General features: G+C 38.9%; 2 protein-coding genes across 2 annotated transcripts in view; one reads left to right on the forward strand and one right to left on the reverse strand.

Moving 5' to 3' along the window:
* The window catches only part of ATP10D (ATPase phospholipid transporting 10D (putative)), a 133,104-nt gene extending 118,931 nt beyond the window's left edge, over positions 1-14,173 (forward strand). Inside the window, exons 21-24 of the mRNA XM_068975172.1 lie at positions 1,775-1,855; positions 3,096-3,200; positions 7,578-7,765; positions 12,729-14,173. Coding sequence (XP_068831273.1) covers positions 1,775-1,855; positions 3,096-3,200; positions 7,578-7,765; positions 12,729-13,059 — 705 coding nt within the window. The 3' untranslated portion in view covers positions 13,060-14,173. The remainder of the gene's footprint in view (positions 1-1,774; positions 1,856-3,095; positions 3,201-7,577; positions 7,766-12,728) is intronic.
* Positions 14,174-17,919: 3,746 nt separating this feature from the next.
* CORIN (corin, serine peptidase) overlaps positions 17,920-26,504 on the reverse strand; it is a 233,592-nt gene continuing 225,007 nt past the window's right edge. The window contains exon 22 of the mRNA XM_068974946.1: positions 17,920-18,102. Coding sequence (XP_068831047.1) covers positions 17,920-18,102 — 183 coding nt within the window. The remainder of the gene's footprint in view (positions 18,103-26,504) is intronic.

The following is a 26,504-nucleotide window of genomic DNA, read 5'->3' on the forward strand; positions in this document are numbered from 1 at the left end:
GTCATGAAAGATAACTTTCCAGGGTTATAGCATCTCTCTCCTTGAAAGGAGATGGGTCTGGAAGGCCGCAGTGAGAGGTGTCCCTTCCAGACAGCTGTCATCTATTACCATCTTTCTTCACCCACACAGCCTTCTGGCTTTAACTTCATGTCCAGATTTTTGCCTTTCAGTTTCCAGAGATCTCATGAGTTACTCCTTTCAGCCTCTCATTTGTCTTATCCTTGACACTTCCCTACCCTGAAGTCCCCTAATTCACATGACTGTGAAGAAAGTGTACTTGTTACCTTTTGGCTCTAGATATTTTGAGCAGCCTCTGTTCCCTTAGAAGCATGGAGCTGTATTTTAACTTATCCCGGAATTGTTCTTTCTTGTCCAGTGACATTTTGGTGGCCCTTTTGACTCTGCTACATTCTCTTCCACCCATTTGATTGTGCTTAGTTTATGGACACCCGAAGAAAGGCAGGTAGAAGATTCCATCATTCCAATGAGAAAATTGTAACAGAAGATACAGGGAAAGATAGACTGGAAACCATGACTCTTCATCACTTTGATTTTTCCAGAGGACAAAGAGATTAAAAAACAAAAGAAAAAAAGATAGATGCCTCAAACTTCTTTTGAGGGCTGGAAGAATGTATATGGAGATTTCGAACACTTACAAAGCTTTAGAAGACAGCTACCCATTTTGAAGACAATTTCAGCCTCTTTTTTCATTTTAAAGGAAATAAGACTAATAACGTTAAGAAAAGGAAAAAGTAGCTCAAGGATATGATGTATGTGTTGTCATTTTTATCCGTGGCAGATGTCACTAATAAACCATGGCCCTCCATCCTTCCTATCAGGTCTGAATGGAGCCTCAGAATCCTGCACACACAGTGTTATTTGTTCAAAATTATCTTTTATTTGAAAACCTGTTTTCAATCATTTGACTAGTATTTATACTTGATCGTTCTCTTTCTGCAGACTTCTGGTAGGAAGCAGTTTAGCACATGAAAAGTTAGGTAAAAATAGTTTATTAATCCAAGAAATATTTCTTGGGTACTTGCTGTTTACCAGGCACTGTTTTAATCACTTGAGTAAAAGAATCTAAATTATTCAGTTTCCCACTTTATGAAGCTTGCTTTCTGTTGAGAGAAACAGGAAATGATTAGGTAAACAAGATGATTTCCGATTGTAATGAAGGACTTCTAAGGATCCCTGGTGTTAATAGTAAATGATAAGTGGACATAACTTTTAGATTGGTCTGGGGTCTATGCCCCTATGAGGAGTGATATTTGAATTAGGATATGAATAATGAGAAACTGGTTGTGTAGGAGGTCTAGGAAGAATTTCTAGCAGAGATAACAGCACATGGAAAACCCTGAGGAAAGAAGGGATTTGGCATATTTGAGAAACAGATGAAGTCTGTGTGTTGGGAGGATGGTGAATGAAGATTAGACCAGGAGGGCATGACCCTGGAGAGCAGGGATTTCAATGATAAGACCACACAGGACCTCCTAGATCATGGGAAGGGACTAAGATTGATCCAGTGTTAGAAGCAATACAAGTTGAGGAGTTCCTTCAGGTTTTTCTTCACCTGTGAACTCATTTTATTCAATTATCACCCCCTTATTCTTTCACTACTACTTACAGATCTGACCTGTGTCATGAATGAGAGACTGAAGGAATAGAGTTTTCTCTCAGAGAAGCAAAAACAAGCCCTGGCTGGTGGTGTGCCTTGATTTTGCTTTGACCCGTATTAATCTTTCTCCCTCCCCAATATCTGCTTTGTTTTCAGGCATACTTACCCCTCACCTTCTGGATTACTTTGCTGGATGCCTTTTATCAGAGCCTGGTCTGCTTCTTTGTGCCTTACTATGTGAGTCCTTGTTAACTCAAAGGATTTGTTGTTCATGAATAAATGGTGCCTCTCTGTCACTGGTGTCAGCATTTAGAATAGGTATATGAGGGTAGATTGCTCATGGAATTAAGTCATTAACTGACTAAATATAATGCTTTTCTCAACTATGGTAGGGTAGTGGGTTAAATTTGGAGAGAAGTGCCTGGATGATAGATAACGGGTTAAATTTGAAGAGAAGTGCCAACTGAATCCTTTTGGTTCTCTTTTTAGCCCTGTACTGCTTGATAATTTTCATCAATGACTTGAATAAAGTTGAAAGCCTGGTGTATAATTAGATGAGTCAAAAGCAGAGAGGCAAAGTCAGAATATGAAAGCTATTATTAGTTAGTGCTGGACTAATTCTACCAGGATGACATTCAGAGTATTAAATTTAAGTAGTATCCCCCAAACTAAAAACAAACAAACAAACACACACCACCCTGTTATGCAGGAAAAAAATGGAAAAAATATGACTAAACAAAGAATTAATAAAATTAATTTAAAAAATTTAGACCAATACCAAGCAGCATGATATAGTTGCCCATTCACCCACCTCCCTCCCCAGAAGAAAACACTAATTTGATCATGGATGGTTACCAAAGGTTCATTAACAAAAAGGGAAAAGGTAATAGTCTTTAAGTTAACAATTTTCATTCTTTATTCAAATAAAACTACTTGAATTTACCCACCTAGAATATTCAAGGTATACTGTATTTCAAGAGGAATATAGGTAAGGCAATCTAAAGTATATTTAGAAAAGAATGACTAGAATTATAAAATATCAGAAAACTGTGTCATGTGAGGAATACGTTAAGGACTTAAAGACAGAAGCATATGAGAGGGGTGGATATTTACTTAACCATGGCAAAAACTCAAGTTAGCCATAGTATCTGCTTCAAAGGTTTGCAGCTCTGTTAAGTGGAACATATTTGAAATTTCTATATACTTCAAAGAATCAGAAACATAAGTAAAAGAATCAAAGAAGATGAATTAAGATTCAGAATAAAAATAATTCCAACTGAAAATTCCAAAGATTGGATGGCCTCTCTGGGATTCAGTCTCTTTTTCTAAAAATGTTTGTTTATTTATCCTAAATGACCAATTATTAGGAACACTGAAGAAAGGGACTCAGTTCTCATTTGGGCCATGGAATAAAGTGATGATACACCAGAGTGTGCACAACTCTCCAAGATCACCAACTTTTTTCCTCTCTTTGTAGACCTACCAGGGCTCAGACATTGACATCTTTACATTTGGTAACCCCCTGAACACAGCTGCTCTGTTCGTCATTCTCCTCCATCTGGTGATAGAAAGCAAGAGTTTGGTGAGTGGTTTTCCTGCCTCTGAAGCAGCCTGAAACTGTTGCTGGGGAAATGTCCTCATGCCTAGAAAACAAATGGTAATGAGAAGAGCAATGACTCCAAGGAAGAAGGGTAACTCACAGCCACTCTCGTGGATTGTTGAGCGCTATTACGCTAAGGTTAATGTGCAGCCAGGGGGGAGTGGGGAACACGTGCCTGGTCCCCTTGGTGGTGCTCATAGTGTGAATGCTTCATGGTGTGAGTCAGGCTGGAGAAATAATTACCAGCATTGGCCAGCATTCTTCAAGACGAAGCTGATGCCTTCAACTAAAATGAAAACAGGTGTTGTGCCTTAATCCTGGTATAGTGACTTTTGTAAGTAATAATTTTATGCTTTTCTCATAAACAAAAAATTTTTTTCTCCCTCCAAAAGTTTTACCATTCATTTCATTTATACCTAGGCCTTTTTGAACTTAGTTGCCAACTAAATGAGAAACTTAAGTCTTTTCTTCAGAGTGATTGCAGGATAGCTGTGAAACAAAGCTAGTACGGAAACTGCCGCTGTGATTATTTATGCTGCTCGCTCACTTCCATTGTCATTGTCTCTGCTGTCATCACAGCCTCTGTCATTTCTTCCTGAATTATAGCTACGGCCTCCTTGATCTTCTCACCTTGACTCTTGACTCTGCTGGCCCTTCTCTACAAAGCAACCAAAATCATCCTTTTGAAATATAAAGCATACCTTTTTGCTCTCCTTTGGGTAAAACCCTTCAGTGGCTTCCGATTTTACTTGGAATAAAATCTAAAAGCCCTAAGCTAACAGCCTATAATGCTTCATGCAGCCACGCCGCCTCTTCTCTCTCCAATGTCATTTCCACTTATTTGCAGACTAGCACCGCATTGTCCCTCTTTTTCTCAGGTACAATGAGCTCATTAGCACATCAGGGTCTTAGCACTGACCATATCTTCTGATGGGAGCATCCCTTGTTTACTTTTGGATCCCTGCACTTTACCCAGGTCAAAAGTTTTTGTTTCTTTGGCTTTTTTTTGGTTTCAGCAAAAATGCTGCTTCTCTCAAGAACCCTTTCCTAACCATCCATTTTCTTCTCTCATCCTCTTACTTTATTCATAATCCTAATAATAATTTATAATTCATGTAATTATGTGATTATGCTATTCATGTGTCTCTTCTACATTAGACTGTAATCTTCTTGAGGGCAGAATTCATGTTTTGTTGGCACACAGTAGGTACTCAAAAAATATTTGAATAAATAAATGAATAATTAAATAACCAATGTTTGGAGGTGATTTAACATTTTACTGGTGATGCATTTTATATAGGAAATAGCTAGGTGAAATTATAGTTGTAAATGATAATGAGGTTACATCATGAGATTATAATTTTTTAGGTAGGGCTGAATATTTTTGGCATCACATGCTTTGCTTATAACCTTCTATAACCAAACTTTATAAGCCTAAAGTGTTACAAAAAGTTAATATCTGCAGATACCATATGGGAAAAGTAAAGGGAGTTCTAGAACTAAAATATTGGGGATTATTTTAGTATCTATTTAATTTCATTTTTAAACTCTTATGTAGATACTTTTGGCTACTGCCTAAGGAAATGTCATAAGTTCTGACATCAAAAGGTTTTGCAGAGATGCTAATATGTCAAGTGTCAGTTTGGGTTCAGTGGTTATGAGCAACAGCAATCTATTTTAGCTAACCTGAGCAAACAGAAAAGTTATTAAAAATATACTGAAGAATCATAGTAAAACAAAACAATGTCCTGAGGACTCAGAGTGACTCCAGAGATCCAGGGAGCAGAAAGCAATGGATAAGCTTGTCAGGATGGTACTGTAGTCTGAACTGGTCCCAGTCATTTTCTCTCTATTCTTGCCTCATTCGTTGTGCTCTAAGTTCAGTCCCTAGTGACAGAATTCTATTTCCTTAGTTCTAGTCACAGGCTTTGGCAGAAGAGGAATATTTTGTCAAGATGGCACATAATTCTGGGAGTCTTCACTAAGAGAAGGGGAGCAAAAGCGAGGTGCCAAGAACAATGAGTACTATATAAAGAATGTATCATTAAAGAATTGTTTCTCACACTGCAGGGTGGGATAGAGCTCATGGCCTCTGGAGGTCTATTGTCAGTAACAGCCATTCTGAGAATAGGAATTGGTTTCCATCACCTGTTACTCACCATCTCACTGTCACTTCTCTCCCCTCCCTGTAGGTTTTTACCCAGCATCCCTTGACTTTATCTGCATCCATTTATTTAAACAGGTCAACTCCATCAAGTCACTTCTCACTTGCCAAAAGTACTTCTTAAAAGGAAAAAGAAAACCCTGGCAGTAGGGCTCAGTGAGAAGGAAGAACATTTGAGAAAGAAAAAAATCATTGTCTTCAGAGGCATAAAGATCTTTTTTTTTAACCAGAGAAGCCCTAGTTGCTTTACAATGTTTTATTTTCTGCTGTACAACAAGGTGAATCAGCTATGAAAGTGAAAGTGTTAGTCGCTCAGTCAAGTCCCACTCCTTGAGACCCCATGGACCATAGCCTGCCAGGCTCCTCTGTCCATGGAATTTTCCAGGCAGCAATACTGGAGTGGGTAGCCATTCCATTCTCCAGGGGATCTTCCCAACTCAGGGATCAAACCTGGATCTATATTTATACATACATCCCCTCCCTCTTGGAACATCCACCCATCCCACCCCTCCGGGTCACCATGAGCACCGAGCTGAACTCCTCATGCTATACAGCAGCTTCCCACTAGCCATCCGTTTTACATACGGCACTGCTCATATGTCGGTCCCAATCTCCCAATTAACCCCCCTCCCCATGTCCACGTATCTATTCCCTATATCTGCGTTGGCAGAAGGATCTTAATTGAGAATTCATCCAACATTTTCTGAGCATTTTGTGCATGTTTACAAAACATGAACTGTTTTTGTGATTTTTGTGAAGATATCTATCCTGGAAAAGTACTTTGCAAGGTTAAGAAGAAAACAGAGAAAATTGGATCTTGTTTGAGAATTTTAGGCCTAGAAAGTAAAAAAGATTAATAAAAGCATTCTTCCCCCAAAAGACTGATAAATACCACCATGGTGTACACAGTGATTTTAGGTGGGACTGTACACTGCACTAAATAACAGTGACAATTAGATAATGTGAAAGTGACTCTCTTTCATACTTTGGATTATGTCAAAAAAGAAGTTTGTTTGGGGCTATCATGTTTTATCACAGTAAATCTTGCTAATTGCCTTTTGTAACAAAGATAGATCAGACCCCAGACTCAAAGCTGTTATGATAGAAAATGCAGATATTACATTTAAGGTAATGATCTGCTTTTCTTTCTAAATAAAGTTATTTAGTGAGCCCATTTATAGCAAAATAATAAAAATAATAATGCAAGCTCTGTGTAGGTATGAAGGTGGATAGGTTATAATGTGATATACAAAGATGTGTATCTTTCTCATGTAGAGTTACTAAGGTTGCAGAGAACTTCAGAGCGATTGTCCTCCAAGGAATGGCTCAGTGACCCAAGCCATGTCTTATAGCTGTACCACCTGAAATTATTCCCAAAAAGAAAATCTTGGTCAAACATGGAAAGAAAGGAGACAGTGTGGAAAATTGCACACCTGCTCTTCCATGCTTCTAACTGGAAAGTTTGCACATCCTTTCCATTCACATTTCTTTGGTCCAAGCAAGACACAGCCATGCTTAATTTCAAGGTAGTGGGGAAATGCAGTTCTTTTGAGTGTTTATTAGAGGCAGAGAATGAGATATTGGTGAACAACAGTGATATCTACCACCTTAAATGGATAACGTTTGAAGTTCACTGGATTAAGGTATTATCTCAAAGAAGAAACAGACCACTTAAGTGACTATATGGAAAAATAGGGAGAAAATCCTAATACCTGTGTGTGTATTAGGAACATGTGTGTATGTTAGCCACTTAGTTGTGGGGACTCTGCGACCCCGTGGACTGTAGCCCACCAGGCTCCTCTGTCCATGGGGTTTCCCAGGCAAGCATACTGGAGTAGATTGCCAGTCCCTTCTCCAGGGGATCTTCCTGACCCAGGGATCAAACCTGGGTCTCCCACACTGTGGGCAGATTCTTGATGGTCTGAGCCACCTGGAAAGTCCAAGCATGGACAGTACAAAACGAGCTAGTCATCAGAATTACTTTGGGGCATTTGATTTCATTTTATATAACTTACACAGTGATATGAGCTATTCATGAAGGATGTGCTTGTGCTTCAATATTTTGTGTTTTGTTCACTGATTTGTTATACCATTTACCCACTGCTTAAATATGATGTTTCTTCAAAAGAGCAGATTTTGCCAGACTGTGGAACTATCAGAGTATATTCATTTCCCTTCCTTTTCTTATCTTGCAGACTTGGATCCACATGCTGGTCATCGTTGGGAGCATCTTGTCCTATTTTTTCTTCACCTTGGCTTTTGGAGCCATGTGTGTAACTTGTAACCCACCATCCAACCCCTATTGGATTATGCAGGAGCACATGGCAGATCCAGTGTTCTACTTAGTTTGTGTTCTCACAACCTGTGTTGCTCTGCTGCCCAGGTATGGTATTTGTTTTATCATCAAGAGAGGAAGCAAAATCATAGGTTTAGAATTCTTCTAGCAGCTACTAAGAATAGATAGTTAGACCATCATGTTTAGTAGTAGAAAAGTCGATCTATGTGGTAGTTAGAATATTGGTTTTATCTCTTTTGCCAGAGTACAAAAGTGGCTTAAGCAAATGAAAAGATTTATTTCTCTTTCAGGGAAATTTCTAGTCTGGTTGATAGTCCACAGGGATAGGACAGCTTTGCTTCCCAAAGTTATTGAAGGACTCAGATCCTTTCCTTTGTCTGTTTTGTTCTGCCATCTCCCAAGGGCGTTGCCTTCATTTGCATGACTGAAGCTGGTCACCACCAGTACACTCTGGTCCTGCGTCCCTGCCCTGCATCTCTGCCTACAGGAGGGAGAAAGAGAAGATGGAGGCCGTGTAGTTTTCCAACTTTGCTCTTTTTATTCTTTTTCGTAGTGATATGACCCAGGTGTAATGTAATATCCATCATTGCTCATATCCCATCATCTAGAATCTGGGTATGCAGAACTCTGAGTGGCTAAAATCTGGTGGTTTCTAAAAAGAAGGGGAGAATGGGTACTGAGGGACATGTAGCAGTCTCAACTAAAACCTATAAACGTTGAAAGCTTACCTTCTTTCGGACTTCAGTTGTCTTCCTCATTTAAGTTTTAACTCCGTTTCTCATGTCAATGGAAATGGCTCAGATGTATGCCTGGGTTTTTAATCTATAGCTTCTTCAGACTCTTTAGAGCTCTTCCCCTTGGTAGTTTTATGTAATCTGTTTAGCTGAAAACACTATAGCAAAGAATTGTTCTCCCTTTATAAATATGATATAAACATTAAAATGATGATTTCATATTATTTGCTCACAGGGTTGACAAATTGGCTCACAAGCAACTTTGACCCGCTGCCTGTTTTTATAAATAACATTTTATTGGAACATAGACATACTTACTAATTTATGTACTGACTATGGCTCCTTTTGCACTATAATAGCAGAGTTAAATCGTTCCAACACAGACTGTCTGGTGCCCCAAGCCTTACTGTCTGGCCTATTGGATGAAAGCTTGGCAACCCCAATCTGTAACATCATCATAAGAAACAACGGGCACAGACCTTTTGTTGTGGATAGACGTCCCTTCTAGAAATGCATAAGAAAACCCCACCTGAGTCATTCTGTGGTGGCTACAATTATATATTTAACAATATCCCTGGTAAACTGAGTTTCTTCAGTAGTTTTCGCTGTTATTACCAACTTTCAGATTAAAAACTGACAAGATGAACGTGTAGAATTTATGAAGAAACAGTTTTACTTTAAAGTTATGGGCTTCCCTGGTAGCTCAGACGGTAGAGCGTCTGCCTGTAGTGTGGGAGACACAGGTTCGATCCCTGGGTTGGGAAGATCCCCTGGAGAAGGAAATGGTGACCTACTCCAGTACTCTTGCCTGGAAAATCCCATGGACTTAGGAGCCTGGCGATGGACAGGGAAGCCTGGCATGTGCAGTCCATGGGGTCACATGACTGAGCGACTTCACTTTCTTTTCTTTATAACTTTAAAGTTATAGCCTGAAAACTTTTTTCAAGTGCATTAACAGTACAATTTTACCTATTATTGTTGTAGTAACCTGAAAAAACAAACAAGCCCCTAACCCAGCAATCCCACCACTGGGCAATATACTCTGAGAAAACCATAATTAAAAAAGCCACATGTACCCCAATATTCATAGCAGCACTATTTACAGTGGCTAGGACATGGAAGCAATGAATGGATAAAGATGTGGTAATTATACACAATAGAATATTCAGCCATAAAAAGGAATGAAATAGTGCCATTTGCAGAGAGGCAAGGGGAGATTTGACACAGACAGGAGAATGCACTTTGACCATGATAACAGAAATACCTTGGTCACAAGCCAAAGAATGCCTGCAGCCACCAGAAGCTGGATGAGGCAAGAAATGAATTCTCTACAAGAGGGAGCATGGCCTTTCTGGCACCTTGATTTTGTTGTTCAGTTCACTCAGTCATGTCCAACTCTTTGTGACCCAATGGACTGCACATGCCAGGCTTCCCTGTCCATCACCAACTCCTGGAGCTTGCTCAAACTCATGTCCATCGAGTCAGTGATGCCATCCACCCATCTCATCCTCTGTCATCCCCTTCTCCTGCCTTTAGTTTTGCCCAGCATCAGGGTCTTTTCCAGTGAGTCAGTTCTTCACATCAGATGGCCAAAGTATTGGAGCTTCAGCATCAGTCCTTCCAATGAATATTCAGGGCTGATTTCCTTTATGATGGACTGGTTTCATCCCCTTCCAGTCCAAGGGACTCTCAAGAGTCTTCTCTAACACCACAGTTCAAAAGCATCAGTTCTTCAACACTCAGCTTTCTTTATAGTTCAACTCTCACATCCATACATGACTACTGGAAAAACCATAGCTTTGAGTAGACAGACCTTTGTCAGCAAAGTAGTGTTTTTGCTTTTAAATATGATGTCTACTTTAGTCATAGCTTTTCTTCCAAGGAGCAAGCATCTTTTAATTGCATGGCTGTAGTCACCGTCTGCAGTGATTTTGGAGCCCAAGAAAATAAAGTCTGTTACGTTTTCCATTGTTTCCCTATCTATTTGCCATGAAGTGATGGTACTGGATGCCATGATCTTAGTTTTTTGAGTGTTGAGTGTTAAGCCAGCTTTTTCACTCTCCTCTATCACTTTCATCAAGAGGCTCTTTAGCTTCTCTTCTCTTTCTGCCAAAAGGGTGGTGTCATCTAAGTATCTGAGGTTATTGATATTTCTCCCAGCAATCTTGATTCCAGTTTGTGCTTTATTCAGCCTGGAATTTCACGTGATGTACTCTGCTTGCAATTTAAATAAACAGCATGATAGTACATAGCCTTGACATACTCCTTGCCCAATTTGGAACCAGTCCATTGTTCCATGTCCGGTTCTAACTGTTGCTTTTTGACCTTCATACAGATTTCTTGTGAGGCAGGTAAGGTGGTCTGGTATTCCCATTTCTTGAAGAATTTTCCACAGTTTGTCATGATCCACACTGTCAAAGGCTTTGCCATAGTCAATAAAGCAGAGATAGATGTTTTTCTGAAACTTTTTGCTTTTTCTGTAATCCAGTGGATGCTGGCAATTTGATCTCTGATTCCTCTGCCTTTTCTAAATCCTGCTTGAACATCTGGAAGTTCATGGTTCACGAACTGTTTGAAGCCTGGCCTGAAGAATTTTGAGTATTACTTTGCTAGCATGTAGGATGAGTGCAATTGTACCTTGAACATTCTTTGGCATTGCCTTTCTTTGGGATTGAGATGAAAACACAGATTTCAGAATTCTTGGCCTGCTGAACTGTGAGAAAATAAGGTTCTGTTGTCCTAAGCCAGCACATTTATGGTGCAGCAGCTATAGAAAACAAATGCAGACTTTCGTATCAGGAAGGTGGGTACTGCTGTAATAAATACCTAAAAATGTGAAATAGGCTTTGAAATTAGATAATGGGCAGGTCCTGGAAAAACTGTGAGGTACATTATAGACTGTTGAATTTTGAGGCATGTGTGCAAACTGTCAATAGAACTATGGACATTAAAGTGTCTGCTGGTGAAAATTCAGAAGAAAATACAAAGCATGGTCAGAGAAACATAAATAATCTTGGAAAATACATAAATGGTCATTAATGCAATGTTGCTAGAAATGTGAGTGTTAAAGGTACCACTGGCAAAGTCTCAGAAGGAAATGAGAAACATTATTGGAAGTTGGAGGAAAGGGAATCTTGGCAATATAGTGACAGGAAACTTAGCTGAATTGTGTTCTACTGTTATGTGGAAAGCAGAATTTGTAAATGATGAACTTGGGTATTTAGCTGAGTTTTCTAAGCAAAGTGTTGAAGGTTTGGTCTAGTTTCTTCTTGTTCTTATTTATAGAAACTTAGCAACTGATCAACAACCTGGGAAAATGTGAAGGAAAAGAGATTGAGGGAAGGTACCATTAAGTCCAAAGAAACTAGATTTAGAAAATTCTCAGCCTACCCAGATTTCAAAAGTTGCTAAAATTAGGCAATTTGCTATTGGGAGTATGCTCGAGAGAGAGGGCCAAGAGTGTGGCTGAACAGCCTTTGCTGGTGCTGAAGAGATTGGGTATGTGACTCATGGATCCTCTCAGTCACCTCAACAGTCACCAAGGAAGGAGGTGAGATACACAGGAAAGATCTGTGGTGGACCCTCTTATCTAATGGCATAAATGCCCATAACATACATTGGAGACTCAACAAGGATTTTGCAAATGTTCTTGTTGTTATTTAGTTGCCAAGTCATCTCTGACTCTTTGCAACCCTATGAACTGTAGCCCACCAGGCTCCTCTGTATTAGAGAGGATTGCCATTTCCTTTTCCAGAGGATCTTCCTGACCGAAGGATTGAGCCCATGTCTCCAGAACTGGCAGGCAGATTATTTACTGCTGAACCACCAGGGACGCCCCTAAATACTGTCAGCTTGGCCTGAAGGGGTCAAGTTTGTGGTAATTTGTTACAATAGCCATAGAAAATTAGAAGCTAGCATTTTAAAAAATACTGTGCCAACGCTTTGCCTGCTTCACATGTATTGTCTCACTTAACAGACTATTGACTAGGGGATTGTTGAAGAAACTAACACCTATGGCATTAATACATCTCTGGTCATTAACATGATAACATTAAGACTGTAATGTAGCTCTGTTGGTATCTCTGCTTTTATTACAGATTTTATTTTTTGTTGGACAGTCAGGAACTCATTATTTTCTCAGTGTTTAATAAACATTAATTTCATGTTGTTATCTCCATTTTATAGTTCACTTATCCTCCCTCTTTACCTCAAGAAGGGCCACCAGACCCTTTTACTTTTTCTAATCGGTAAGTATTTTTTGTGGCCCATAATGCATTAGAGGTGAATGTAATTCTGTGATGCTTTTTGTCACCTAGGTTTATATACAGAGTTCTTCAGGGATCCCTCTTTCCATCTCCAATTCTGAGGGCAAAACACTTGGATAGACTGCCTGCAGAGGAGAGGATTGAAGCTCTCAAGAAGTGGAGAGGGCCTGGGCAGATGGATCAGTTGACGTCTAAGTATGCTGACCACTCAGCCGTTGAGTCAGAGAGAATACCCATTTATGACCCATCTGCTGTCTTTGCAGCGATGTCGGCAACTGCTTGTGCTGTTGAGAAAGGAAACTTACCTGTATGTGAAACTGCTTTAGACTCAGACTTCTCTGAAACTAAGGCCTCAGGGATGGCTGGACCCTCAAAGGATTAAAAAAAGCGGGATATCCTCCTTGGAGATGCCAGTATTCCATCAAATTTGGGAAAGCAACTTTGAAGAGGCTCCTTTGCCAAAGCAGCATGACTTGATTTTTCCTTAAGGGACAAGAACATTTTACTGGAAATGTTTGGAGAAGCCTATGTGATGACTTACTGTACGTTTGTGGATCCATGTGTAACGGACGTTGGAATTTGACCTGGACAGAGTTTAGAGAAGTGAAATATTTAATTCAGATTCAGATGCTTTCATGAAACTTTTTGGATTTTGTGAAAGCGTTTTAGTTGTTCTATAAATGCAAATATTTTCAAGAGGGTTCATTTGGGACATATATTTATTTGACTCTGCTCATTTCAGTGTTCTCCTGAGATGGAGTCCTCCGTAGTCCATGGAGATGCATTCCTCTCTCGGCTTCTAGTCAAAAGACTTTTTATGAGGTCTGCCTCTGTACACATGCTGTCAGTGAAATGATAGAGCCCATAGGTAAGGAAAATGGAATCAGTTGAGTCTAGGCCACCTTGGCAGTTTCCTGTATTCTAAAACTGACAGTAGCCTGATCAAAATGAGACAATCAAAACAGTCTTCAGGAGACCATTTGAGGGTTTATCATCTTTACCCTATAATTTTCTGGCATGCAAATACTTTCAAGCTCTTTCAACCTCTAAAAATGAGATATTATAAACTGACACTGATACAGGTGATTCTCAGGAGAATTCTCTGAGGTTCTTAGATTTGCTTTTAATTACATTTAGGACATGAATGTCTATACCAAGTCCATTGCTGTTGCAAATCATGTATGCTGGCTTTAATTGGAACAAGAAAACTACTTTCTACCACAACTGCCAGGTATTATTATAAGATCATGTATTCTTGTCAAGTTCTTTTAAAATTCTGTATCCATTCATCTGAAAATTATCAGCCAACCCAGAACTTCCTTCGTGAAGTCTCCATGCTAATGTTCTATGTCTGTATCAAGCTCTTCTTAATGACTGTTCAGCTGTGTTCTCAGGGCTTAATTTTCTACTTGTTGCCTACTGTTCTGGTCTGATATTTTTTGTAGCCTTCTAATATTATTGCAATTGGTCTTTTATACAGACTGATTTCTAGCATATATCCAAAATCCCATATGGCTAATGGAGGTAGCTGTCTGCTTTCTTATGATTTTTTAAACTTTTTAATAAATAACATATATTAAAAGCTGTCATAACTCTGATACTCATCAAATCCAGTAGTAATTGGTACCAGAACTGAGAAGGAAAATCCCAAAGCAATACCTTTAAAGAATATTGTTTGACCTATCCTTATATGGAAAAGTCAGTGATGTCATATCATCTGTTATCTTCATAGCAACTAGCATTTACTCCTTGAGATCATCTTCTGATAAATAAAAATTTAGAGATATATTCACTTAAAAAAGAATCTAAGGAATGAGTCCAAATGACTAAAAAACGGTCAATCTCTCTGATATAAATTATCTGTACACAACAGTTCATGTTATGGGTCTACAACTTCTTCTTCAGCAATCCCAGGAACTCTGAAAACTGAAAAAGTTTTCATAAATTAAGCACAAATACAATGTCTTAAACAGATACAAGACTATTTAATATAGTTACTCATATATTTTGCCACAAAAATATTAATAATTTTGTTACTGTGCTACTAAACATTTTAATATTATGCTTTTTAAATTTTTTAAAATTCTGGATTCTGAGACACATCTGGTCCTCAGGCAGAGATTTGGGGTCTTTATAAAGCCTTTAAAGATTCTCATTTCCAAGTGAATAACTCTTATGCAGTTTCCTAAGCTGATGTTCCAGCATTTTCGGTAAGTATTCAGCATATTTTACCAAATTTGGGGGAGCCCAATTTGCTCCTAGTAACCAAGAAAAATTAGCAGTATATATTTGTGATATAATTTTTACCCCAAAAGATTTATAAAGGAATTGGATTAGATTCCCAAAATGTGTTCTAGAAGACAAAAATCCTTATCCTCTTACCAGGGCTAAGGTTTTCCTTGGACACTCAATGGGTGATTAGAGATTATCGGCAAACTCTTTCAGACTAATCAAAGAGTGAAAATGAAGTCGCTCTGTCGTGTCTGACTCTTTGTGACCTGTGGACTGTAGCCCACCAAGCTCCTCCGTCCATGGGATTCTCCAGGCAAGAATACTGGAGTGGGTTGCCATTTCCTTCTCTAGGGGATCTTCCTGACCCAGGGATCAAACCCAGGTCCCCCACATTGCAGGCAGATGCTTTAACCTCTGCACCACCAGGGAAGCCCTTAAATACAAGAATCCAAGTACTAACATCAAAGGTTTCAAGGGAGGAAAGGAAGACAGGTTGAAAGAAGAAGGGAGGAGGCGGGAGAGGAGGGTGAAAGGGGTGGCCTTACAGACGTCTCCTGCCACCTACAGATACCCAAGCATTACGGGACTTTTCCCTGGGCCTCCAGAGAAGGGAGGACTGGAACTCGGCCCTGCCAGAAATCAGACCAGACCAGAACCAGAATTCGAGTTCTCTGCCAAGAGGAGGTGATCAGTCTCCAATCCTCAGCTCAGGCTGAGGGTCCTTTGACCAGATTCCTGCGTCCAGGACCGGGGGGCTAGAAAAACAGGGAAGGATAGGTTGGGTAAAGGAGAGGAAAGAGAGAGGGAAGGGGGGAGAGGTCAATAAAGTCTCTTGTTCCTTACCGGTCGGGGCACTCTGGCCAGTTGTCTGCGTCAGGAGGAGACCAGGAACAAAAGGGTCCCAGTTACAGCAGCTGGGTCTGGTCCATTGGCAGGCAAGCTGGCCCCTGAGTACCCTGAGTGGTCAGGATGTCAGTCTCAGCGAAGAAGAGTCCCCGCCAGAGTCACCATTTGTTGCAGGAAGGTGGACCCCTTCCAGGGCCCGAAACTGGGCTCTTGTCTAACACTTGGAAATGAATTGTCCAAGGAGACACGTCTGCTGACAAAGCAAGAGATTTTATTGGGAAAGGGCACCAGGGTGGAGAGCAGTAGGGTAGTGGCATTTAAAAGAGCATGTTCCTTGAGGGAGTGAGATAAAAGACAGTAAATTTTGATTGGTGGGAAACAGTGCCAACTATAATAGTGGGAAACGTTTTCTGGGGCTTGCTCCATGTTTTACATCCAATTAAAATTATACCATTTTATTTGTATTAAGGGTTATTTAAAATAACTACAGTATATACATTTCACTGAACATAAGTTGAGCATAAGTTGTTCCATTATATAACAGAACTGATGTATGTTCTTAAGCTTTCATACAGTTGTGACCATAATTGAGTTGCTGGATTTTACCTTCTCGATAGGTTTATACAAACTACAGAACAAGAGATGAATCACATGGAAAGTGTCAAGACAGCTTTGCGAATGTCACCTATGAAAACACATAGGAGAGAGTACAAAACGACATGTATAAAACTGCAGGTAGTCTCGGGGGGTGCTGGGGCAGCCCAGGCTGTGGAGGAAATCCTTTGTTGGTGTTCAGGTGCTCAGTCGTGTCCAACTCTTTGAGACCCCATGGACTGTGGCCTGCCAGGTTCCTCTGTCCATGGGCTTTCCCAGGCAAGAAGACTGGAGTGGGTTGCCATTTCATTCTCCAGAGGATCTTCCCAACCCAGGGATTGAACCAGTGTCTCCTGCATTTGCAGGAAGATTCTTTACTGCTGAGCTACCAGGAAAGCCCATAAATTAAATTAGGTACATGTGAAGATTTGTGTTTTGAAGGTGTTTAGTGGGAAAAAAATACTTTAACCACCAATTCCTTTGTAAATTGATGTGCATCATGACATAGTACTTAAAAGCATATTTAATTTTTTTGTTTTAATTATGGGAATAAATGGCAACACCAGCTATTAAATATCTTTTAAGGAAAATTACAAAATGTTTTTCTTCATGCAAAAAATTTTACTGTGCTTTGAAATACATCTCTGTAACCTTATTGGTATGGATGAATAGAGAAAAACTGGAAAATAATTAGGTGTGGGGTAAAATTTAACTTACTTAAAAAATTGCATCTCTCTACTCTAAAGCAAGTCCTCCTTTAGCAAAGTTTAACCTCAACTTCATTGTCACAAAGACAGAAATTTTTCCCACAAATAGTTTCCTAGTTGTCAAAGTCTCAGTTGCTTAACTGATACAGAGTGAACAAACCCCAACTCTGGGAAGGGTCTATGAAGACTTTCCTATGCAATTACAACCTGGATTTAAATTCCAAATGTGCAGTCTTTTCATATCAAGTGCTAATATTGATGTGAAAAGAACTTTGTGGTCAATGGGATTTGCTCTTTCAGCTACCTAAATGGATGCTCTGTCTTTCATAAGTTCTCAGAATTATGCAAACTTTAGAAGAATGAATAACTTAAGCATGTAAATTATCTTGGCTTTTCGTAAATCAAAAGCAAGCCTCTGATGTTGTTATTGAAATTTGCCACTATGCTCTTATGCTGGAGAAATTTTCATTTTGCTGGCAAAGATTCATCAGCCTGGGTCTCAATGTCCTTTTATGACTGGACAAGAGGGAACTTTCTCTAACCTGTTACCCTGGTCCCTACGCTCTTCTCTTTCCCAAGTTGACCATTTCACTTTACAGTTGAGGTTAGGCCTGCCTAGCAGAAGAACAAACTCTGTTTTGCTTTGGTTTTTAAAAGATTTTCATTCAACTTGAAGTAAGAGAAAAACAGAATTGAAAAAAAAAAAAAAATTCGACTGAGACAAACATGAACATTTGCAGTGCACTGTGGAGCATCCCTGTCTATGAAAAGTGCTTCCGTACAGCTCTCTACCGGACATCCTCCACCGTCGAAAAGGCCATTTTCTTTGAATGTTGCTGGCAAAAGTCTCATCATCTTTGGAATTAGTTTAGGAGAAAGGTATGGATGTATATTTGTCTTTCAATCCATTTGACAAAGTATGTCACATTGCTGTAAACTCCAGGCCCCAGGACTTTGGAAAAGCAGACGGAGCCCCATGAAGTTAAGCCAAATAATGTCCACTGTCCTCCCGGCTTCTCACAAACTAGAGGCCCACCACTGTCACCCTGTAATGAAGAGCAGTGGATGTTAGTCACTGATATTTCAGAGCCCTCATGTGTCCATGCTATCCTGAGGGTAAAATAAAGCCAAACCCAGCTTAACCAATGTCCTGAAAAATTTCAACAAAGGTCTCTTCAATGTGTAAAGGGAACACGCTTTCCCCTACATAAACAGAACTTCCAAATGAACATTTTAAATCTTGATTAAAGAATAGAGGTGGCTTGAGAAAGGACTATATTCTTTTTTTTCTGCGAAATCGGAGGACATTTTGTCATTTCTTACACTTAATCGAAATATATCAAACTTTTTTTTTTAATTTTAAGTATATCAGGACTGAGTCCCTAAATGATCTAACTCTTTTAATTTTGATCCAGTTTATAAATGTAGAACATGTTCAAGGATAGTTTTCTCACAAAAAAAATAGTGCTAGAAAAATCTAAAAATAAGTCACTTTCAGGATTCTTGCTGTGTGAATGAATGTATTAAGTAAAACACACTCAGGGTAAGAACAACTTAATACTTACTATATTTAATAGAAAAGAATTAGCATGCTTAAATAGAAAATACCACATAAGAATTACAGTAAAAACTTATTATAATGCATACATAGAGATTTCATTTGCATAGAGACATTCATTCTTAATATTTAAGTTTAGGTATTACAGTTAAGTGAAAGTGAAGTTGCTCAGTCTTGTCTGACTCTGCGACCCCAGGGACTGTAGCCTACCAGTCTCCTCTGTCCATGGGATTTTCCAGGCAATAGTACTGGAGTGGATTGCCATTTCCTTCTCCAGGGGATCTTCCCAACCCAGGGATCGAACCTGGGTCTTCCACATTGTAGATAGACTCTTTACCATCTGAGCCACCAAGGAAGGCTAAATATTTCTTTAAACCACTTGTTGGTTTTCTTTTTGGCTGGGGGCGGGTGGGGGGTGGTGCGGGTGGCAGCAAGAATACTGGAGTAGGTTGCCATTCCCTTCTCCAGGAGATATCCCCGACCCAGGGATTGAACCCGGGTCTCCCGCATTGTAGGCAAACGCTTTACCGTCTGAACCACCAGGGAAGTTATTACAGTTAAGTTTTATTCAGTTTTCCTTGTCCCAATATAATTGACACTATGGCTTTAAAAATGCTAATATTTTCTATATCTGAAAAGATGAGAATATGAGAGATATGTTCTGCATGGCCTCAAAAGAGAAGGATAGATACTCTAGAAAATAAGTAAGCATGTGGACTCATGACAGATATTTACAAAACACTCCTTGCTTTGCAAGAATTTCAAACTTGGAAGTATATCTATGGTCCTCCCACTTGGTAATGTTGAGAAATAGAAATTGTGTTTATTGATGCTCTCTTAAACACCTTCCCTGTGTTAGTTTATTTAATTCTCATGAAATAACTACAGGTTAATAATTATAATTATTATTTACATGTTACTACTTATATAAATATAAATATTTAAATATATAATAATAATTGTTATATCTTATTTATCCCTCCCTGCTTTGGTAACTGTAAGTTTGTTTTCTATGTCTGTGAATCTGTTTCTGTTGTATATATAGATTCATTTGTATTATTTTTTCAGTTCAGTCAGTTTCTCAGTCATGTTCGACTGTTTGCAACCCCCATGGACTACAGCACTCCAGGCTTCCCTATCATCACCAACTCCCGGAGCCTACTCAAGCTCATGTCCATAGAGTCAGTGATGCCATCCAACCATCTCATCCTCTGTTTCCTTTTCCTCCTGCCTTCAATCTTTCTCAGCATCAGGGTCTTTTCCAATGAGTCAGTTCTTCTCATCAGGTGCCACTAGTTTGTTGTTGCTTCTGTTTCTTTTGCTTTGGGAGGCTGGTCTAAAAAAGTATTGCTACAATTTATATCAAAGAATGTTTTACCTATGTAATCTTATAGGATTTTTATGGCATGTCTTACATTTAGGTCTTTAAATTGTTTTGAGTTAATTTTTGTATAATAATTATGTATATTTTTTGTTGTAATTTCATTGATTTACATGTAGCTGTCCAGCTTTCCCAACACCGCTTATTGAAGAGATTGTCTTTTCTGCACTGTATTCTTGCCTTAGAGATTGACCAAAAATGTGTGGGTTTATTTTTGGCCTCTATCCTATTCCACTGATCCATATGTCTGTTACCATGCTATTTTGATTACTGTAGCTTTGTGGTATCATCGGAGAAGGCAATGGTACCCCACTCCAGTACTCTTGCCTGGAAAATCCCATGGATGGAGGAGCCTGGTAGGCTGCAGTCCATGGGGTCGCTACAAGTCAGATACGACTGAGCGACTTCACTTTCATGCATTGGAGAAGGAAATGGCAACCCACTCCAGTGTTCTTGCCTGGAGAATCCCAGGGACAGGGGAGCCTGGTGGGCTGCTGTCTATGGGGTCGCACAGAGTCGGACACGACTGAAGTGACTTAGCAGCAGCAGCTTTGTAGTATAATCTGGAATGAGTATGTCTCCAAGTTTTGTTCTTTTTTCTCAGAGTTGCTTTATCAATTCTGGCTCTTCTGTGATTCCACATAAATTTTAGAATTATTTGTTCTAGTTCTATTAAAAAAAAAATGTCACAAGTATTTTGACAGTTTAGTTCAGTCACTCAGTCATGTCTGACTCTTTGTGATCCCCATGGACTGTAGCATGCCAGGCCTCCCTGTCCATCACCAATTCCCAGAGTTTATTCAAACTCAGGTCCATTGAGTTGGTGATGCCATCCATCCATCTCATCCTCTGTCATCCACTTCTCCTCCCACCTTCAATCTTTCCCAGCATCAGGGTCTTTTCAAATGACTCAGTTTTTCACTAATCAGGATTTTTTGGCAGGGGTTGCATTAAATATGTAGATTGCTTTGGGTAGTATGACCATTTTTACAATACTAATTCTTTCAATGCTAGAGCATTGGATGTCTTTCCATTTCTTTGAATCATCTTCAGTTTTCTTTACAACATTTTAGTTTTCAGTACATAAGGGTTTTCACCTCCTTGGTTAAGTTTATTCTTAGGTATTTTTTAATGTGATTTTAAAAACAATTTTTTTTTCAATTTTTTTCTTTCTGATATTCCATTTAGTGTAAAGAAATGCAATAGCTTTCTGTATATGAATCTTTTTATTCTGTTTTTAATCTTTTATTCTGTTACCTGGCTGAATTTAGTTATTAGTTCTAATAGTTTTTGTATGGAGACTTTAGGATTCTTTATATAGAGTATCATATCATCTGCAAATAGTGACAGTTTTCTTTCCCTTCAAGGTTTTCAGTTTTTCACCATTGGGTATTATGCTGGCTGTAAGTTTGTCACAAATGGCTTTTATTATGTTGAGATATATTCCCTCTATACCCAGTTTGTGGTGTGAACATTACCAAATTGAAGAATAAAAACTGTATTATCACCTCAATAAACGTAGAAGAAGCTTTGGACAAAACTCCTTACCCATTTTTAAAACGTGGCCATAGAGGGAACATAATTCAGCATAATAAAGGCATATACGGGGTTCCCTGGTAGCTTAACTGGTAAATAATCTGCCTGCAATGCAGGAGACCCTGGTTCAGTTCCTGGATCAGGAAGATCCCCTGGAGAGGGGATAGGCTACCCACTCCAGTATTCTTGGGCTTCCCTGGTGGCTCAGTTGGTAAAGAATCTACCTGAAATGTGGGAGACCTGGATTCAATACCTGGGTTGGAAAGATTCCCCTGAAGGAGGACATGGCAACTCACTCCAGTATTCTTGCCTGGAGAATCCCCATGGACAAAGGAGCCTGGCGGGCTACAGTCTGTGGGGTCACGAAGAATCAGACACAACTGAGCACAGCACAGCATGTGACAAACCCACAGCTAAACATCATACTCAATGGTGAAAAGCTGAAAGCATTTTCTCTAAAATTAGGTACAAGACAAAGATATCTTCTCTTGCCACTTCTACTCAACATAGTTTTGAGAGTCCCAACAATAGCAGTCAGAGAAGAAAAAGAATTAATGGTAATCCAAAGTATGAAAAGTAAAATTGTCACTGTTTGCAGATGACATAACTACATGCAGAAAATCCTAAAGATGCTACAAGAAAACTATTAGAACTCATCAATAAATTTGGTACAGTTGCAGGATACAAAATTAATACACAGAAATGTGTTGAATTTCTAGACACTAAGAATGTAAGATCAGAAAGAGAAATTAAGGAAACAATCCCATTTACTGTTTCATCAAAAAAATAAAATATCTTGGAATAAACATACCTAAGGAGACAAAATACCTGTACTTATAAAACTATAAGATACTGATGCAACAAATTGAAGAACACACAAATAAATGGAAGAACACACAAATAAATGGAAAGATATACCTACCATGTTCATGGATTAGAAGAATCAGTATTGTCCAAATTACTATATTACCCAAGGAAATCTACAGATTCAGTGCAATCCCTATCAAATTATTATGTCATTTTTTGCAGATCTAGAACAAAAAAATCTTATAACTTGTATGGAAACACAAAAGATCCCAAATAACCAAAGCAATCTTGAGAAAGAAAGAAATGCTGAGAAATCAGGCTCTGTTACTTCAGAATATGTTGTAAAGCTACAGTAATCAAAGCAGTATGGTACTGGCCCAAAGACAGGCTTATAGATAAATGGTACAGGATAGAAAGCCTAGAAATAAGTCCACATAACTATGGTCAATTAATATGACAAAGAAAGCAAGAATATACAATGGAGAAAAGACAGTCTCTTCTTCAGTAAGTGGTGCTAGGAAAATTGGAGAGCTACATATAAAAGAATGAAATTAAAATACTCCCTAACATTATGCACAAAAATAAAGACCTAAATGTAAGACTGGATATTACAAAACTCTAAGAGGAAAACATAGGCAGAACACTCTTTGATATAAACCACAGCAAGATCATTTTCAATCCACCTGCTATAGTAATAAAGATTAAAAATAATAAACAAATGGGATTTAATTAAATTTAAAAGCTTTTGCACAGCAAAGGAAACCACCTAAACAAAAAGACAGCTTACAAGGGATTAATCTCCAAAATATACAAACAGCTCATGAAGCTCAATATCAAAAAAACAACCCAATCAAAAATGGGCAGGAGAGAAACATTTCTCTAAAGAAGACATACAAATGACCAAAAAGAACATAAAAAGATATTCAGTGTTGCTAATTATTAGAGAAAAGCAAATTAAAACTACACTGTAGTATCAACCCAGACTAGTCAGAAGAGCTATTATCAATGTCTACAAACAATAAATGCTGAAGAGAGTGTGGAGAAAAGGTAACCCTTCCTACACTGTAGGTGGGAATGTAAATTGGTAAAATCACTATGGAGAATAGTACAGAAGTTCCTTAAAAAACTAAAAGTAGAGTTACCATATGATCCAGCAACTCCTAGACATATATCTGGGGAAAAAAAAACAAAAAACAAAAAAGATGCATGCACCCCAATATTCATTGCAGCACTATTTACAATATCCAAAACATGGAAGCAACTTACTGGCCCATAGACAGAATGATAGGTAAAGAAAATATACTACATATATATGATGGGATATTATTCAGCCATTAAAAAGAATGAAATAAGGCCATTTGCACCATCATGGGTGGACCTGGAGATTGTCACACCAATTGAATTATGTCAGAGAAAGACATATCACATCAGTTATATTTGGAATCTAAAAAGATGATATAAATGAACTTATTTACAAAACAGAAATAGACCCACAGGCTTAGAAAACAACATAGTTATCAAAGGGGAAAGGTGGGGAGGGGAACAAATTAGGAGTTTGGGATTAACATATACACACTACAATGTAGAAAATAGATCACTAACAACGACCTACTGTATGGTGCAGGGAATTCTACTCAATGTTATATAATAGCATACATGGGGAAAGAATCTCATAAAGAATGGATATAACTGAACCACTTTTCTGTACACCTGAAACTAACACAATATAGTAACTCACCTATACCCCAATATAAAATAATAATTATGTATGTACGTATTACCATTTTAAACCTTACTTCAGTTGTTTTTATAGTTCTTTGAGTTCTTTTTGTTTTTCCTTTTGTGCTTTGATGATTTTCTTTTGAAGTATGCTTGAATTCCTTTCTTTTAGATTTCTGTGAAATTATTGTATGTGTTTAATTTGTGATTACTATGGAGTTCAAATATGTTGACCCATTACTATACTTGCTTTAAATTTATTATACTCACTTTTACAAAAATTTTGATTGCTTCTTAATCTCTGTACTGGCATATTTAAGTGATCTTCAGTCTTTCTCAGTTTCAATATCAGTCCTACCAATGAACGAACACTGAGGACTGATCTCCTTTAGGATGGACTGGTTGGATCTCCTTGTAGGCCAAGGGACTCTCAAGAGTCTTCTCCAACACCACAGTTCAAAAGCATCAATTCTTCAGCGCTCAGCTTTCTTCATAGTCCAACTCTCACAGTCATACATGACCACTGGAAAAACCATAGCCTTGACTAGACAGACCTTTGTTGACAAAGTAATATCTCTGCTTTTTAATATGCTGTCTAGATTGATCATAACTTTTCTTCCAATGAGTAAGCATCTTTTAATTTCATGGCTGCAGTCACCATCTATAGTGATTTTAGAGCCCAGAAAAATAAAGTCAGCCACTGTTTCCACTGTTTCCCCGTGAAGTGATGGGACCAGATGCCATGATCTCAGTTTTCTGATTGTTGAGCTTTAAGCCAACTTTTTCACTCTTCTCTTTCACTATCATCAAGAGGCTCTTCACTTTCTGCCATAAGAGTGGTGTCATCTGCATATCTGAGGTTATTGATATTTCTCCCGGTCATCTTCATTCCAGCTTGTGATTCTTCCAGCCCAGCGTTTCTCATGATGTACTCTGCATAGAAGTTAAGAAAGCAGTGTGACAATATACAGCCTTGACATACTCCTTTTCCTACTTAGAACCAGTCTGTTGTTCCATGTCCAGTTCTAACTGTTGCTTCCTGACCTGCATACTGATTTCTCAAGAGGCAGGTCAGGTGGTCTGGTATTCCCATCTCTTTTGGAATTTTCCACAGTTTATTGTAATCCACACAAAGGTTTTGGCATAGTCAATAAAGCAAAAATAGATGTTTTTCTGCAATTCTCTTGCTTTTTTGATGATCCAGTGGATGTTGGCAGTTTGATCTCTGGTTCCTCTGCCTTTTCTAAAACCAGCTTGAACTTGTGGAAGTTCATGGTTCATGTATTCCTAAAGCCTGGCTTGGAGAATTTTGAGCATTACTTTACTAGGGTGTGAGATGAGTGCAACTGTGTGTTAGTTTGAGCATTCTTTAGCATTGCCTTTCTTTGGGATGGAATGAAAGCTGACCTTTTCCAGTCCTGTGGCCACTGCTGAGTTTTCCAAATTTGCTGACATATTGAGTGCAGCACTTTCACAGCATCATCTTTTAGGATTTGAAAGCTCAACTTGAATTCCATCACCTCCACTAGCTTTGTTCATAGTGATGCTTCCTAAGGCCCACTTGACTTCACATTCCAGGATGTCTGGCTCTAGGTGAGCCAGACCACACCATCATGATTATCTTGGTCATGAAGATCTTTTTTGTACAGTTCTTCTGTACATTCTTGACACCTCTTCTTAATATCTTCTGCTTCTGTTAGGTCCACACCATTTCTGTCCTTTTTTGAGCCCATCTTTGCATGAAATGTTCCCTCGGTATCTCTAATTTTCTTGACAAGATCTCTAGTCTTTCCCATTCTATTGTTTTCCTCTATTTCTTTGCATTGATCACTGAGGAAGGCTTTCTTATCTCTCCTTGCTATTCTTTGGAACTCTGCATTCAAATGAGTAGAGGTTTCCTTTTCTCCTTTGCTTTTTGCTTTCCTTCTTTTCACAGCTATTTGCAAGGCCTCCTCAGACAGCCATTTTGCTTTTTTGCATTTCTTTTTCTTGGGGCTGAAACTCCAATACTTTGGCCACCTGATGCGAAGAGCTGACTCATTTGAAAAGACCCTGATGCTGGGGAAGATTGAGGGCAGGAGGAGAAGGGGACGACAGAGGATGAGATGGTTGGATGGCATCACCCACTCAATGGATATGGGTTTAGATGGACTCCAGGAGTTGGTGATGGACAGGGAGGCCTGGTGTGCTGCAGTTCATGGGGTCGCAGAAAGTCAGACACAGCTGAGTGACTGAACTTGAGCAATCTTTTTATGTATTTGCTTCTCCTCCTTTGATTTTTTTCCTTTCCAATAGATTGTTGCTTCTTTTCTACTTAGAGAAGACCCTTTAATATTTATTTTCAGTTCAGTTCAGTTTAATTGCTCACCCTTGTCCGACTCTTTGTGACCCCATGAATCGCAGCATGCCAGGCCTCCCTGTCCATCACCAACTCCTGGAGTTCACTC

The sequence above is a fragment of the Capricornis sumatraensis genome, chromosome 7, assembly GCF_032405125.1.
Source record: "Capricornis sumatraensis isolate serow.1 chromosome 7, serow.2, whole genome shotgun sequence".
Classification (NCBI taxonomy): Eukaryota; Metazoa; Chordata; class Mammalia; order Artiodactyla; family Bovidae; genus Capricornis; species Capricornis sumatraensis.